The 16,227-nt window shown below is 33.0% G+C and overlaps 2 protein-coding genes across 7 annotated transcripts; both read right to left on the minus strand.

The window, feature by feature from the left end:
* Nucleotides 1-362: 362 nt before the first annotated feature.
* Nucleotides 363-7,617, minus strand: LOC108203123 (uncharacterized). Of its 6 annotated transcripts, none has more exons than XM_017371873.2 (9): nt 7,466-7,617; nt 5,719-6,202; nt 5,297-5,420; nt 4,196-4,252; nt 3,547-3,664; nt 2,574-2,653; nt 2,027-2,088; nt 1,282-1,378; nt 363-918 (listed from the first exon to the last, which is right to left on the minus strand). In XM_017371873.2, exons 2-9 carry the CDS (start codon nt 6,033-6,035, stop codon nt 865-867), a joined length of 909 nt encoding a protein of 302 aa, XP_017227362.1. In that variant the 5' UTR covers nt 6,036-6,202; nt 7,466-7,617; the 3' UTR covers nt 363-864. The 6 variants fall into 6 exon arrangements, with proteins under 6 accessions (XP_017227362.1, XP_017227363.1, XP_017227361.1 ...); XM_017371874.2 differs by lacking the exon at nt 7,466-7,617 and adding an exon at nt 7,336-7,459; XM_017371872.2 differs by lacking the exon at nt 7,466-7,617 and adding an exon at nt 7,273-7,459.
* Nucleotides 7,618-12,475: 4,858 nt separating this feature from the next.
* Nucleotides 12,476-15,710, minus strand: LOC108200220 (alpha-galactosidase 1). Its single transcript, XM_017368285.2, has 15 exons — nt 15,351-15,710; nt 14,959-15,017; nt 14,813-14,869; nt 14,667-14,701; nt 14,465-14,568; nt 14,288-14,363; nt 14,125-14,183; nt 13,953-14,018; nt 13,785-13,868; nt 13,634-13,698; nt 13,440-13,522; nt 13,254-13,344; nt 13,115-13,164; nt 12,883-13,023; nt 12,476-12,808 (listed from the first exon to the last, which is right to left on the minus strand). Exons 1-15 carry the CDS (start codon nt 15,506-15,508, stop codon nt 12,716-12,718), a joined length of 1,221 nt encoding a protein of 406 aa, XP_017223774.1. The 5' UTR covers nt 15,509-15,710; the 3' UTR covers nt 12,476-12,715.
* Between the last annotated feature and the right edge of the window lie 517 nt (nt 15,711-16,227).

The following is a 16,227-nucleotide window of genomic DNA, read 5'->3' on the forward strand; positions in this document are numbered from 1 at the left end:
TCACTTTAAGAATTTTTATAAATAAATATTTTCCCATAAAATCATAGGCAAAAGTCTAGTCTCAATGTGTCATTAGTTTAAAATCTCCTGGATAATTTGCATACACTTCGATATCCCATGTTCACAGTTCAAGCCAAGATTTGAGAATTTCCTTTTCTAGCTCTTTCTTCTTTCGAGCCTGTTCAATGTTTTCGGAGAAAATTATCGCCCAGATATTCGTTCGATTTGTGCATGCCAAAGTTTATACAAGAACTTGCGATTTATACAAACTTGCAAAAAAAATTGCAATGTAGCTACTACAATACCAAATCCTGGCCAGTACGTCGAGAACTCGAAACTTCCAAAAAACAATAAACTCGGCAAGAGCATACGCTTGTTGCTAGAATGTTTAAACATACTTCTGTCAGGATAAATTGCAGAAAATAACACCCCAAAAGCATTACAACAGTTAGACTACAAGCAAAAACATGTCATAATTTACATCTCAACAAGGCAAGGATGCAATTGCTTCCGAGAAATATCATCTTAGCACACAGTTCGTATGGTAGGACGACTTGGTTCAAAGCGAAATTTACTGGTTCAAAAGACTGTCCCTATTGTCCAAAAGGTGTTGGGTCTATGCAACATTATTGTGATTATTGTTATGTAAGCCCTGCTTCCTTATCCACGATTAAGCTCCCAAAAATGGTGTCTACAAATACTCTCATCACCGGAACCAACATGAGTTAAAAAATTACAGCTTTACATTAATTAAGGCCTCCTAATAGCTTCTTAGAGATTTACAGCGGCATATATCTAATTACACGGATCCGATAGCTTAAGCTCAACATCAAAAATCACGTCAGTATCATCTTGACTTACGTATCATCTTGACTCCTGCTTTAGGCAGATCTCGTTTGGCAGTCCAAGCATAGGTGTCTGGAAAAACAAGTATATAGTTAGCCTGCCTTCATTTGCAAAACTTAAATGGCATTGGATTTTCTTGCCACATTTAGAAGACTTGACCTATAAAACATTTTTTAGAATAAAGTGGCTGAAATCACAATCAATTTGTTAATGAATTTTGACGATGACTCTTAAGGTAAAATCACAAATTGACGGCAAGGAAATAATCAATAAGATCTTATTTGGTGTTAGAGATCAAAGAAAAAGATGGATGACTTGCACTAACAGTTTAAACAAGGATTGGTGCTAGTTCTACGAAATCTTTGATTTCTGATATATGAAGGATATGATGCCAACAATATATGATTAAAATGAGATGAGCACAAGAAAAATTACCTTACTTGAACCGGGCAAGATACTATTTGCAAGTTCGTTATTTATGGATAGAGGCAGGGCAGGCATCCGGCTCATTATGCCCGGCATGTTGCTCATGCTGTAGAAAAATGAAGTCAAATATTGAGAATACACGTACTTGGAACTAATAAACATAGATAATGTCACATGACCAGTTTTTTTGATGTGTGAGTTTGGAAATTGACATTAAACCTTTGCTCAATAAAGCAAAAGTTTTGTTGATGGTCCATAATTTACAATTAAAGCTTCTCAATAATTTCATTTTATGTCAAAATATGTATATATCTATATCGTTAGACATTTGTATGATCATGGATGTTAATTATGAGAAATGATTATTAGAAAAAACAAATTACATATTTATTATAACATGTTGAATGAGTGGGGATAAAACGAGTAAATGGAGGAAAAAGAAGGCGTGTTGTGTGTTTTTGATGCATATCATCAATAACAGTACCATATACCTATGGATCACACCAACATGCTTAGATATAAAAAGAATGGCACATTTTTTCGATGTTCCTACTTGCCCGCATGAGGGTAACAGGTCAGGGTATTAGTTTAAAAAATTATAGAATTCTGGAAAACTATCCTCATTGAGTACCCTACTTGTTTAAAATTTAATCCTCATTGAGTATCCTACTTGTTTAGAATTTATCCTAAGGCTGGTATAACAAAATCAGAGATTAACTACTAATATGCTATTATGCCCAGGACATCAACATACTTGTTTAAGATAGCAGTAATATTGTTCCTCGTGCGACAGAAGAGATCAATGTTATCCTGCAACTGTATGAATATGTGTTAGAACATGATATCATAAGAGAACAGGCTACTTAAATGTGTAGACACTAAAACACATCCATTTAGATATAGCCAAAAGACGTAAATAATAAAGACGAAATACACTAAAACACATCCATTCAAATAGATTAGAAAACAAGACATAAATAATGAAGGCGAAACTGGAAGAAACAAAAATCATGGTTAATCTCTTGTTAATTTATCAACACATGTTCCTCCGGTACATCATATAGAGATGTATCGAATTAGCTAACATGAGGTCCCAACATTCACTTTACACAATAAAGTTCAAACAAAAGAACGATTTCTCAAAAATTAGTGTTGTTAAAACTGTCTTATATTTATTTAAAAATGACCCACTCACTAGATTTTAATTTCTGCTGTTTGAATAACTTCAGAAGTGCCAACATTTAGAAGTCATGGCTTCAGGACAAGATAATACATGAGATTTATTAGTTCACGGGTTTCACCTGGAGTGTAGAGAGATTGGCTGATATACGCCCAAGAGCTTCATTGTTCTGTTCCAAAAGAATTCTTGCACCGTTTGAGGCTGAAAGAAGTAAATGATAATGTTACTTATAGGATATTGTAACAGGTGACATGCCCACAACTAATGGCTACTCAACAGGCACAATTCAAATACTCGATACTGATTAATATAATTCTACGTTGTTGTGGTTATGCTCGAAAAATGTTGATCCTCATGTAAACAATTTTTACTTCAGATTACCAAGTGATGATTGTTTATAAAACAAAATAACAGTTTACATAATACAAATTCCTAAATAGAAAAGATAACAACTATACTGAGAAGATTGCTCAAGATTGAGATTATGTTTAATTTGAGGTGAGATCAATAACCACTCTAACCACTTAAGAGCTATATATTTTAATTTTTTATATAATCAGATTTTATCCCAACGTATATAGGGTCAGACCCCACTTAAAACAAAATTAATCTTGGAACTACTTTATATACTTTTGCAGAACATAACATAGTATTTTATTAATAGATAGACTTTTTATATATTTAACTTTTTGTAACGTTGATACAAGAATGAGAAAAAAAATGTGATACGGCAGGAAAACAAAAAGAATGTGTTATGCAGAAAAACAAGTTAATAAAAAAAATTATATGACATAATTAACAGATAAAAACAATGTGTTCTACACAAGGACACCACATGTTATAATTTACAAGAAAATCATTGCATTCTGCAGCAGAAGGGAAGGCTGTTGAAACAAATATTTGATACTGATATCGGTTTTAAGTTCTAATTTGATCCTAACCCGACACACACACACACACACAAACATATATGAATATATTCAAACAACAAAATCAAAAGACAGCATTACAAAAACATATTCTCCAATTATCTAAGTTTCGGGAAACTTTACTCAGTAAAAATGTAATAAATTATAAACAACGAAAACACTGACCTTCATGAGACATGAGACCAGTTCCACTTTGATGTTTTCTCGTACCGGAATATCCAGCCAAATTTAGTGGTGGAACTGAAGATGTGCTTGCCTTCGATGATGATTCTGTAAATTTATCCTGCCAAACCAAAATGTCGAACTTGTATAGGTCCTCTAATGAACTGACTTTATGACAAACTATACTTTATGACTTTGTTGTAGGGTGAAAAAAAAAAAAAATTCAATTTCCCTTGCAGAGAGATATAACAAATCCCTCAAAAAAGTTCGTCTGTGTAATATATAGGGTTCAGTAGTTACATTCTCAATTATTGCAATCATTTCCGAGCTATATATATATCTTCTGTAGTGGAAGATTGTAGTGGTTAATATTAACATTTAGTTTACCCTAATTTACAACTTTTTTTACTAATAACATTTTCTGTCTAAAGCTTTTGCTGCTTCAAAATCAACCACGGGAAAACGTCCGGATAACAGAACCTCTAAGGGGTCAAATTAAAGATGCAAGTTCAACAAGCCTAAATCCATAGATCTTCACCAACTCATGGTCCTCAAGGAGGATGCTTTTACTAATTAACTGGACTACTGGAGCTTAAATAATTTTAAACATTATCAAAAGAAACAGTAAAAAAGAACCTGTGTGCAGGCATACCTTCCTATCGTTCACTTTCTTCACAACATTATAGTCATCCTGTTTCCTTCGCTTTCTCTGTCAAATTTTAACTCCAGTAAGCAATTAGACAGTTATACAAGTAATATTGTCAAGGGAATAATCAACAGACTTTTACGATGGGAGATCTATTCAGCAGAGGACACTATAAGTTTTATACTAACTGAAAACACGTCTCGCTTGTTTTTTCCCTTGCAGTGATTCTTTGTAAATGGTATAGAGTTGGACTATATACTTCACCAGCTTAGACACAATATTATATACTGTGACAACTTGCCTAAGCCAAACCAAAAATGAAGGTCATTATTTCTGGTTATGTGTGTGTGTATGTGTATTACACCTCTCAATACTCATCACTGTGAGACGCTTGTCATGAGAAAAGCACTCTACCTCTGTGATCTACTTGATCATTAAAATACAGGCATAAGAAATTCATGAATAACATAACAGAATCAGTGTTGAGGAAGGGGCATGTAACGGTTAAAGACAACTGGACTTTATACAGACAACCATTTTAGAATTAAGCAAATTGCGATAAATCACATTAGATGCAAGTCTACTCTGATTCTTTTCAAAAACTTAACATGGTAATAACTTTGGCACGATTGCAACTTAATCATTCCGTGCAATAAGTGAGGGTTGCGCACAGAGATTTTCACCCTCAACTTTAATAAGTAAAACTAGTACTCTAGTAGTTACAGGAAGCCGAATAAATCATCAATATATGCACTCCTGTCTAAAAATTCTGAAAATAGTATTTAAAACAAAAAATAATTTTCACATATCCTTTCAAACCAGAAAATACAGAAGGAACTGGACATAATTTTTCTTTTCAGATCCTATGAGTTGTTAAAATTAGGGATAGATTGCAGCTTGCATTAGGTATCTTAACTGACAGAAGTTGGGTTTTCTTCCCCTGTACATGGGATTGAGCATCAGCAACTAAAGTAGTTAAGGAATGAAGATAGGTACAGAACACCAAAATGAAAATGTAACAAATATATTATGATTATTTTTTCATGTTCTGAACATATGTTCCTTGACTTATAAGTTATAACACAGCAATAAATAACCAAAAGATACCATTTCAGTATGTGAGGAGCTCACCAACATCCATCTACACCTCAGAGCAACATCACGTACAGTTTTTTCGCGCATCGTAGCTGCAATTTTAATATACCTCGTGATGCTTGGCTCATCAGCATATCTACAGATTTCAAAGAAAATTTTAACACAAAAATACAAAAGACTTAACCAGATACTGAATGAAAACCTAGAATCAGCAACCATATAAAAGCCCAACAACACATAAGAAACACTCAGAACATGGCATAATTTATAACTTTCCCAATTCCACAACATCTTTGCCCTAAAAAAAATTAAGCAAATATTTTTACCAAAGCGAAAAATCTATTTATGAGAAACTTCAAACTTGTTTGGGGGTGAAGATAGAAAAATTATAAACATCCCTATACATAATTAGATATATGGAACAAACTACCTACTTGACAAGTCCTTCCTCCAACCTGTACTGCTCCTCAGCTGACCACTCAACAGCCAAACCAGTATCATGCTGGAGGCCTGGGACCGAATCAATCAAAAGGGAACCAGAAGAGTTTGTCGCTTGAGTTACACTTGGGTTTCTTATGGGATCCCCTGAAAACATCATGCCTCCACTACTGTTTGTGCCATAGAAATTCCCCATCATAATCATCTGAGATGTGCTGTCCATGGCACTTGATTGAAATGAGATAGCATGTTGATTTACAGCTGAGCCAAAAGTCTGCTCATGGTGAAAGCTAGTGTTCGATTGTGATGCCATGTAAGTAGTCTTCAGATAGTCTTACTAAAAGAACATAATAACCAGATAGGCATTTGACACTGCAGCCTTGATTACAACCAAACGAGTTATGGTACACACTGTTTAGCTTGCAAAGTCCAAATACTTTTTATGTTCCCTTCTAGTTCTATACCAGACAGAAATGCAAGCTGAAAATGCAGAAATAAAACTGTCTACAGTAAGTCTAAAAATTATAACATAATTAACAATATCACTTAAGCCCTAAATTCCAACTGAGCACATATTTACAGCACGCACATGTATAGACATATAAATCAAGAAGACAAGAACACAACAGCCAAAAGTACATTGTAGAACCCCAACATAAGAACTCCTACAACAAAATATGATCCACTACAGAGCTTCCTGACCCCATAAAAGTCGAATATTTACACAATCATTCCTAAGATCACTCGGTGTAGAGCTTCCTAACTACATAAAAATTACACAACCATCCCAATAATTACTAAGTGTAGAGCTTCCTAACCTCGTATAAATCAAAACATTATACAATTTTCCAGGCTAAAGCTTTCTAACCTCACAATAATCAAAAAAATACACAAACATCCCAAAATTTACTGACTGGAGCTTTCTAGCCTCATAAAAATTAAATTTTACACAATTATCCCAAAAATTACCAAGTGTAGAGCTTCTGAACCTCATAAAAATCAAAACTATACACAACTGTCCTAGAAATTACCAAGTGCCGAGCTTCCTAACCTCAAAAAAATCAAAACTTTACACAATTATCCCAAAAATTACCAAGTGTTGAACTTCCTAACCTCATAAAGATCAAACTTTACACGATCATCCCAAAAATTACCAAGTGTAGAGCTTCCTAAACTCGAAAAAATCAAAATTTTACACAATTAACCAAAAAAACCCAAGTGCAGAGCTTTCTAACCTCATAAAAATTTAAACTTCACACATTTGTCCCAAAAAACTACTAAATGGAGAGCTTCCTAGCCTCATAAATATCAAACCTTTACACAATCATCCCAAGAATTACCAAGTATAGAGCTTCGTCGCCTCACGAAAATCAAAATTTTACACAATTATCCCCAAAATTACCAATTAACCAAGTGTAGAACTTCCTAACCTCAAAAAAATCAAAATTTACCTAATCAACCCAAAAATTACTGAGTTTAGAGCTTTCTAAACTCGTAAAAATCAAAACTTCACACGATTATCCCAAAAATTACCTAAGTGCATTTCTTACCCTCATAAAAATCAAAACTTTACACAACTATCCCAAAATTTACTGAGTTTAGAGCTTTCCCACCTCATAAAAATCAAAACTTTACACAATTAACACAATATAAACAGTGATCAAGCAACAAAAAAGAAATCCCAGAAAGGCCTAGAATGTGTAATAGTTAAGTTAAAGAGATGGGAAAAGAAAGACACAGTACCTTTAGAAGATGAAAGATTGAAAATGGGTATGAAAGAGTAAATGGTTGTTTAGTTATTTGGCTTTTTGTCTCATCACCAACACTACTTTTGCTTTTGTTGCTGTCAACCTTTCCCTTTCTCCCCCTTAACTCTGTGGATATATATGTTTTTGTGCTTATATACGTGTATTTATTATGTATATCTTGTTCTTAATTCTGCACAAGAGGACACAAGAACTTGGCCATTAGAAAACATTGACCAAATAGTGTGTGCAGTGTCCACATACTGCAGATTTTCAGGACAACCTCCATTTAATACTCCTCAAATCCCAATCTTCCATAAAAATAATTTATTTTAAATTAATGTATAGTTATAAATTATTTTCTGGAATTTCGATTATTATATATTATTTCTAATCTATTTCTCAGTGATTTAGAATGTGTAATTTGGTTTACAAAATGAAAATGTTGTTTTGGGTTTTAATTTTTCTGCATTATATACAAAAAAAACCGGATAAGAAATTACACGATAAATGACGTGTTTATAATAATTTTGTTTTAGATACATAAAAAAAGCACAAATATAAATATTTATAAATAAATGATTATATTTTGTATAACTTGTACATACATACATATGTGCTCATGCTCAGTGGAGAATAATATTTAGTGCGAGAACATTAATAACCCTGTTGTTCTACCGGACAACATACTATTTTTGATATGTATATCATCACTTGATTTCATTTATCTAATATTTTTAATATTAGATGTATGTTACCAATATTTGATTATTCAAACCGACTAAATATATAGAATCACATATAAATATAAATATATAATATATAATTATTAGATTATAAAAAAAATATTTATATTTGATATTTATGAAACGGCACGAAAAAATACATCAAATAGTTCGGATCGAGAGTATTGAATTTGGTAAACAGAATTATAATGTGTCGGAATATTTTACATTCAAATATGGAAAACACGAAAAAAATATGACATGGCATGATTATCCGATAAACTATAGATTACTATAATATATATAACCAAATACAAGTCTTTAAAATTTTTCGTTTGTATGTAATTTGCAAACGAAAAAAAAACCTTATCTAAATGGGATGGAAAGAGCATATATACTTTAATTTTTGGACTTTTTTTTTGACAAATGAGTTAATATAATAATAAAAAGTTATATGACATCTACATAAATAGTCGTATTGAATTAACAAAACACAGAAACAATCACTGATTAATCCATTCTTGTTAGAGATAAAATCACACGATTTGCTAAAGATGATATCTACACATACTTCGTCACTTTCACTTCTGTAATAACCAGTCTGAGTTATCGACTGAGAATGCATTCCTCTAACAGCTTTTATTACTAAATCAATCACCATACTCACACAAACAGTGAAAAAATAACAAAACTCAAACAAACGGTGAGACAATAAAAAAGCCAAAACCAAACATGAACTAAACATGAAAAACTAGCAATCTTAGATTTGCAAATACGTAAATGAAATATTAGCTAAATCATACTCCCTCCGTCCCCCTCAATTGTTTACATTGGAGGGGGACACGGAGACCAAGACAATGTATGAAAAATGAGTAAAGTTAGATGAAAAGTGGGTAAAGTGGTGGGACCCATCAATATTTAATAATAGATTTGAGATAGTGGAGGAAAGTAGTGGGTGTAATAGTAGTTTTTATTGTTAAATATGAGATAGTGGGGGAAGATAGTGGGTGTAATGATGAAAAAACTTATTATTTATGGTAATGTAAAGAAATGAGAGGGACATCCCAAAATAGTAACTGTAAAGAAATGAGAGGGACAGAGGGAGTACAATCTTTAGAATTGGGGAACAAATCCAAAAAAAACAAGATAATCGGACCACTTTCGAGAACAAAATCACCGGGAAGAACGAGAGATCCGTAACTCTGTGGAATTCAGATCTAAGAAATAGAAGGTTAAATCAGAAAAGGTTTTGAATTCCTAAATGCGAAAAAACAAATTAATTTCAAAACTTAAGGAAAAGAAAAACCAATCTTACCTATCAAGATAGATTTTTAGGAAAATCAAATTTTCAAACAAGATTTATTGAAATAAGGAAGAAAACACGAAAAAAAATTAAAAGATTTTGAGGAATTCTTGACGGCTGCTAAAAAAAGAAAAAAGAAGAGGGGTTGCTAGTAGGGATGGCAACGGGTCGGGTCGGATCGGGTTTCTTGAGATCCAGACCCGATCCATTATATTTCGGTTCGGTCCGGGTCCGGGTCTGGAAAATGAAGATCCAGATCCGATCCGTCGGGTTTTTTCGGGTTTCGGTTCGGGTTCGGGTCTAATTCAGATACTTAAAAAATAAAATAAAAATTAAAAATTATATATCTATAAAAAAAATGTGATGATTGATTTTTTAAAATTTATAAAAAGGGTTTTACAAGTTTCATTTAGTACAATAAACACGTGAAACATGTTAACTTAATTGTATCAATCATTTAACTTATCATTTATATTTTATATTTTTATTATATTTAGATTTTTTAATGCACAATAATGAGAAAATATTGATGAAATGAATATAAGTTCTGTATTGGGCATATAAAATTAAGTAAAATGTTAATATTCATACCTAATAATTAATAATATTTCAATATATATACTCTACATTAAACATATAATGTGTGTGTGTAATATATTGTATCGGGTTTTGGGTTCGGATCGGGTTTCGGGTTTCTGATCGGGTCTTGGTTCGGGATACCTGAGATCCAGATCCAGATCCAAACTCTTTCGGGTCTGAAAATAAGATATAGATCCAAATCGGGGTTTTAACTTTATCATCAAAATAATAATATTTATTTTTTATATATAAATTTTATTATTTTATTCATAGAAATTAAGATTGGAAAAATGAAGTTGGGGGTATGCTACGAGGATGCTATGCCGATAAAATAATCCCTCCGTCCCAAATTAGATGATCTCGTTGATTTTGAGCACACAATTTAAAGTTCATTGACCGCATAGCTACATGACTCATTTTTAAAATTTTATTTTTACAAATGAAAATTAAAATATGAAATTTTTATTTACAAAAGAAAATTCGAAAAAACAAATTTCGAAACTAGACCGTCAATGTACCTAAAGGTACGTGCCCGAATTCAACTAGCTTATCTAATTTGGGATGGAGGTAGTAATACACAATGATGAATTGAGGACGTATATGCATGAACCCCTGGATTGACTAGAAACATTGGGAATAGCAATAAGCAATTGATGTCATTTTTTATTGCAAATCTTCAATTTCCATCCACTTCCACTTTAACCTCTACTCTCTGCTCCATATTGTGCGCCAACTTTTGCTGTATTTATATGTTTTTGCATAACTTGTTTGATGCCAATTATTTGCTCCCTTTTCATGTACTTTGGACTTTTACTCCTTTTGCTTTTTAAAAATAGGTGTTTTTCTTCGCATGTTTCAAATTATTTTTGCTCGACAGTCGGCTTCTATTTTTTTTATCCGTTTGTGTAAAAAGACAGAAGCATTTATAAAAAATTGGGAATGCTAGTATTTATTTCAGCACTTCTGCTTTTTTTCCAAACACTTAATCACTTATAAGTTTTAGTGTACTTCTAACTTATAACCCATCTATTTACTTTAAGCAAGAAGCGCTTTTTTTAAATTTATCCAAACGTATCATTAATTTAATTCTAACTAGTAACTTCTACTTCACTTTTTTATTTTAAAAAACAAGAACTTATTTTAAACACAATAGTTACTACTTCACATTTTTATTTTAAGAAACAAGAACTTATTTTAAACACAATCAAACGGTCCAGAAAAATTAAATTTATATTTATACATTTGCAATCCAGCCTGCCATTATTTCTAGTTCATTAGTTTGTCAAAACTAGTAGCCTACTACCTACCGTTACTTTCTTAGTAATACTTCTGCACGAGAAAGGACAAGTATATTTATAATTGTATGTTAAATATTTAAATAAATGAGAATATTAAATGTATCAATTGTATTATTTTTTGAAATAAACTAATTACTGTATATTGTTAAATGGCTTATCAACCACAGTAGATATGGAATATATGTTTTTTTCTAGTTGGAATCTAGCCTTGCGTTTTATATTATGGGTTGACCAATGGGCCGCCACCACCACTATATGTTTTTATTTACGGTTTTTCTATGGTGTGCCCATGGGCACATGCTAAGCACCAAAATCTATGTATTTGGAGGGTTTTGATTGGTTTACAATCTTCAATAATGATGGTCCCCCTGCATTTACAACAACCACACCAATCAAAACCCTCTAAAACTATAAATTTCTGTGCTTAGCATGTGCGTATGGGCACACAAGACAAACCGTTTTATTTATTGCAGATTAGACTGGTCATTGGAAAATGGAAACCCTCTTTCTTTTATAAAAAAATGTCAACTTGACCGGAGTTTGTGCAGTCAGAACTTAGAGCTTTAAATTAATGAACCAAACAGGAAAACCAACTCATTGTTTACCTGTTTTACTTTTGTTTTACTTTTGCCCAGATGTTTGGAGTACTTATTATAAAATCAAATATACGGAAAAAAAAATATTTATTGACATATTATAATCATTTGATCATTTTAATTGAATTAATTATATTAATTAAATTAATTTTTTTATATTTTATTGTCCAAAATATTATTAAAGATCTATGAGACATGATTACAGAACCTAGTTAACCAGGTTTTGAATTTGTGACGTAGAATGGAACCCCAATCTCATTTGGAGGATAAATCATTGCTTACACCTTGAGATACTGCCAATAGATTGAGAAAGATGGATTTAAAAAACATTGAGGATAGTTTTTATATTATAAATTTCACTATTTTTGTGAAGTGTTAATAAATGAATGGCCCGGAAATTAATTTGCAATGTGGTTAAATTTGGGCCCGTGAAAGATGCATAGGCCGGCAAGCACTGTAGCCCTTCTTGGACTCCCTCTGTGCTGGGCCTGTTCTACTCGAGAAACACAACTGAAATCCCATTTATTTAACTTAACAAACTACAAGTCACCTGCAGTTCATCAACACTTTGGTAACAACATATGCCACATTACCATGGGCTGAAAACCCTTGCATCCTGATATCATTATAGTACTCAGCACAACTCTTGCACTTTTTTTTTTTTTGGACAATTTAGGCTTATACACCTTACAAACGAGTATTTGTTCTGATACTTCTCGGGATGAGCCAGAGTAAGTGCACAGTCTCTCAAAAAACAGGCTTCAAGACATACATTCTGCATGCATGAGGATACACTACTTCTGTCAAGGATCCGACCAGCCGCTTCTTCAATGTCCGATGCTGCATCGTCAGACAGCAAGATTAGGCACTTACCTTTTGTTCCTTTATGTAAAAAGAGGAAGAAATGTGTATACCTTCCAAAGATCTCTCGCTATTACTTCAGTGTTTGGTGGAAGACCAATGTCATCCCAGTGAGCAGTGATGTTCGCAGGAAGGATGCTACGGTTGACAAGGACTATCGCTACTCTGTAACCTGAAAGCGGCCCTGCCCAAACCTTGTGATGCCGAAAAGACATAGGAAAAAATTGTTATCCACTGTGCCAATGTTTGAACGATATGCAAATAATGGTATAAAACTAGAATTACCTCAGCACTACCTTCCATCCGAACTTTTTTAGCTTGAATACCTAGTCGATCTGTTCCATGAAGCAGAAACTTTGTCAAAACTAAATCCCAAGAAATTATAACTGTAATGAAAGAGACCACACAAAGATATCATAATCACCTTGGTTAACAGCTATAACCTCCTTATTGCTGATTATTTCAAACGTCTCCTTCGTCATGTTTCTCACATCACAGCCAATGAGAAGAGGAGCCTGCAACAACATACAAATGAATCGACAGAGTTAGTCACTCCCGATACAATTTTGCAAACATTAAGTCATAAAAAAAAGGAGAGGGTCGGACATACTTTGGAAATAGCCCATATGCTAAAATGGACAACGTTTTCATCATATGTCATCCCTCCATTTCCAATCTCAAGCATATCCGGATCTGTTTTAATTATAAGGAAAAAAATGAAAGACCGTTCAGCTGCTACCAATCTCATATATAGTTTCTGCATAACTTGTGGCATGCGATTACACAAAAATTAATAAAACCAACCATTCCAACCACCAGGCCTCGCATATTCTGCATAAACTTCATTCTGGTCTGCTCTGGACACCATACTTTTGGAAAGCAAAACCATGATGACATAAGAAATTCAAACAAGACCTTCAGTATGCAAATTGAACTGAGTAATAAACTATTATACCTATCCCAGTTGCGTGTAATGTCATCAGTCGTTCTCCAACTGTTTCCGACCCTGCTACCCCATAAAGCTGGATGCATGTCTCCCCTACAAGGACGAGGAACAAAAGATATGTTAATTGAAGTGTTAATACATATAATGCCCGAGTAAAATGCAATAGAGCATATTCACCATTCACATAAGGAGAAGAAGATGGGACGTCCTGCTTTCATTAGAGCTCTGGTCATTATCGGGTACCTGCAATCATAAGAGTAAAATCTTTATGGATTACAACATAAAGTAGATATCTAAAGTATTAATGAGTTCATGATTCTCATTCCCAGAGTCTACACTACTTCATTACCGTTCCATTGGTTTAAGCCCGGTGTTGTAACAGTTATCATACTTCAAATAATCAATATGCTGTATAAAAAAAAAATCCACTCACAGTTAGTCAGCAACATGGTACTATAACTATGGCGGAATAGATAGTAAAGTCTTATCATTTGTAAAAGGGGGGAACGTACCCATTCAGCGAAGGTTTTGGCATCTTTTTCCTCATTGCCAAGTGAACCAGGCATTCTATGACTACAAGTGTATTCTCTACAAATAGAGGTGTATAACATTCAATCACCACATTTGTAACCAACAGGAAAATTTATTAATAACGAAGAATAAGACAGAACAAGAACAAAAAACATTACCCTGCATCTGAGTAGATTCCTAACTTAAGACCCTTGCTGTGAACATAGTCTGCAAGAGCTCGAATTCCAGAAGGAAACGTGGTCCTGTTAGCCACTAGATAACCCTGAAATTAAAAACCGTGTGTGTCATGGAGATAATCCCCAACCATAACTTATACGGAGCTAATTCTGAATTGAAATTAATAAAATTCAAAGTAATAACCTTTTTGTCACGAGTTTGTTCTGCCCAGCAATCATCTAGGAAACGAATATCAATCATCAATAACATGTTAGCTAGTTATCATTATATTCAATTATTCATATAGCTATTACACAAATATGAAATAGACAGTAACAAAATTTATGTACCTATATTAACATATTTATAGCCAAGCTTATCCAGACCCGTCGTGACCAGAGCATCAGCTGACATAAAAGAGGTACAAATTGAACAACAAAACAATTGTAATCAAACACCAAAATAAGATTAGGCAATGAGGGGGATAACAAATTACCAGATTCCCTAATGACTTTCTCCGTGACATCGCAGTAGAAGTAATTCCAACTATTCCACCTACAACCAATAACAAAGAATTAAACCACGAATCGACTATGACCATAGTACACACTCTTACTCCAAGACCAACATAACTGTTTAACTAAGCTTATTCTAACTTATAAGTCAAAACTCCAGAATCAAGATAACTACTTAACTAAGCTTATTCCCACTCATAAGTCAAAATCCGTAGTAATTTCAGTAACCTAAACAAATCTTATCAGACAAGATCCAATTAAACTTCAACTCACATTGCACAAACCTTCTAAAAACATAACTTTATGAGTTCACATTATGACATGCTTACAACTGTGTGTGTTAGTGTGTGTAAAGATAGAGCAGTGCTAGTACCCCATGGGAGGAGTATTGCCAAGGCCATTGTTAAGCAAAGAACGTCGAGCTTTCACTAAACTCTCCATGTTCTCATTATAAACTGATGCAGAAACACTCTCCAAACCAACTATAACCATCAAAACCAAGATACACAACAAGTTGCTTCTAGTAACCATTGTAACTTCACTGTTATTCTTGCAAACTTGCTCCTAGAGAGTTCTGCACAAATGTACCAAGTACATATAGAGACAGGTTGAAAGATAGGAAAAACAGTGAAGTGAAGTGGTGTGTGTTCTACTTAGCTTTTTCATTCATTATCCAATTTTCTTCACCCTTTACTAGGCAGACTTAATATAAAATATTATTTTTGACCGCCTCTTTTTTGAGTTCGTTTTCGAATTCTCTTTGTATACAACAAACTAATGGTCCAGTGATGTGACTTTGTGCAAAATTTTAAAATATTGAATGATTGGATAAACCAAGTCATTGTTTTGGGATGTTAGTAGTAGAAGTGAATTCTTTGTTGAAGTAGAAGATGAGTTTTGTATGAATCATCAATATATATATATAAAGGAGGATGCGGGCGTCTCTAGAATTGCTTGATTCAGTCTTCTGATTTTTCTTGAATTTCGGAGAGAAAATATAGTTATAATTCAAAAAATCAGGTAAGAATTCTAAAAGTGATACAATTCTTTTCTTATCGGATTCTAAAGATCATACAATTCTGTATATATTTATATACTGATAATTCTAAACTGTTAAGAAATTAGAATCTTAAAAAAAATATAATAACTAAAATCTATGAAATTCTAAGTAGTTAAGAAGTAGAAATCTTAAAAGAAAAGAGACATAATTTTATCCAATTATAATTATAATTTTATCATAATGTAAATGA

This window comes from Daucus carota, chromosome 9 (genome assembly GCF_001625215.2).
Source record: "Daucus carota subsp. sativus chromosome 9, DH1 v3.0, whole genome shotgun sequence".
NCBI classification, from domain to species: domain Eukaryota; kingdom Viridiplantae; phylum Streptophyta; class Magnoliopsida; order Apiales; family Apiaceae; genus Daucus; species Daucus carota.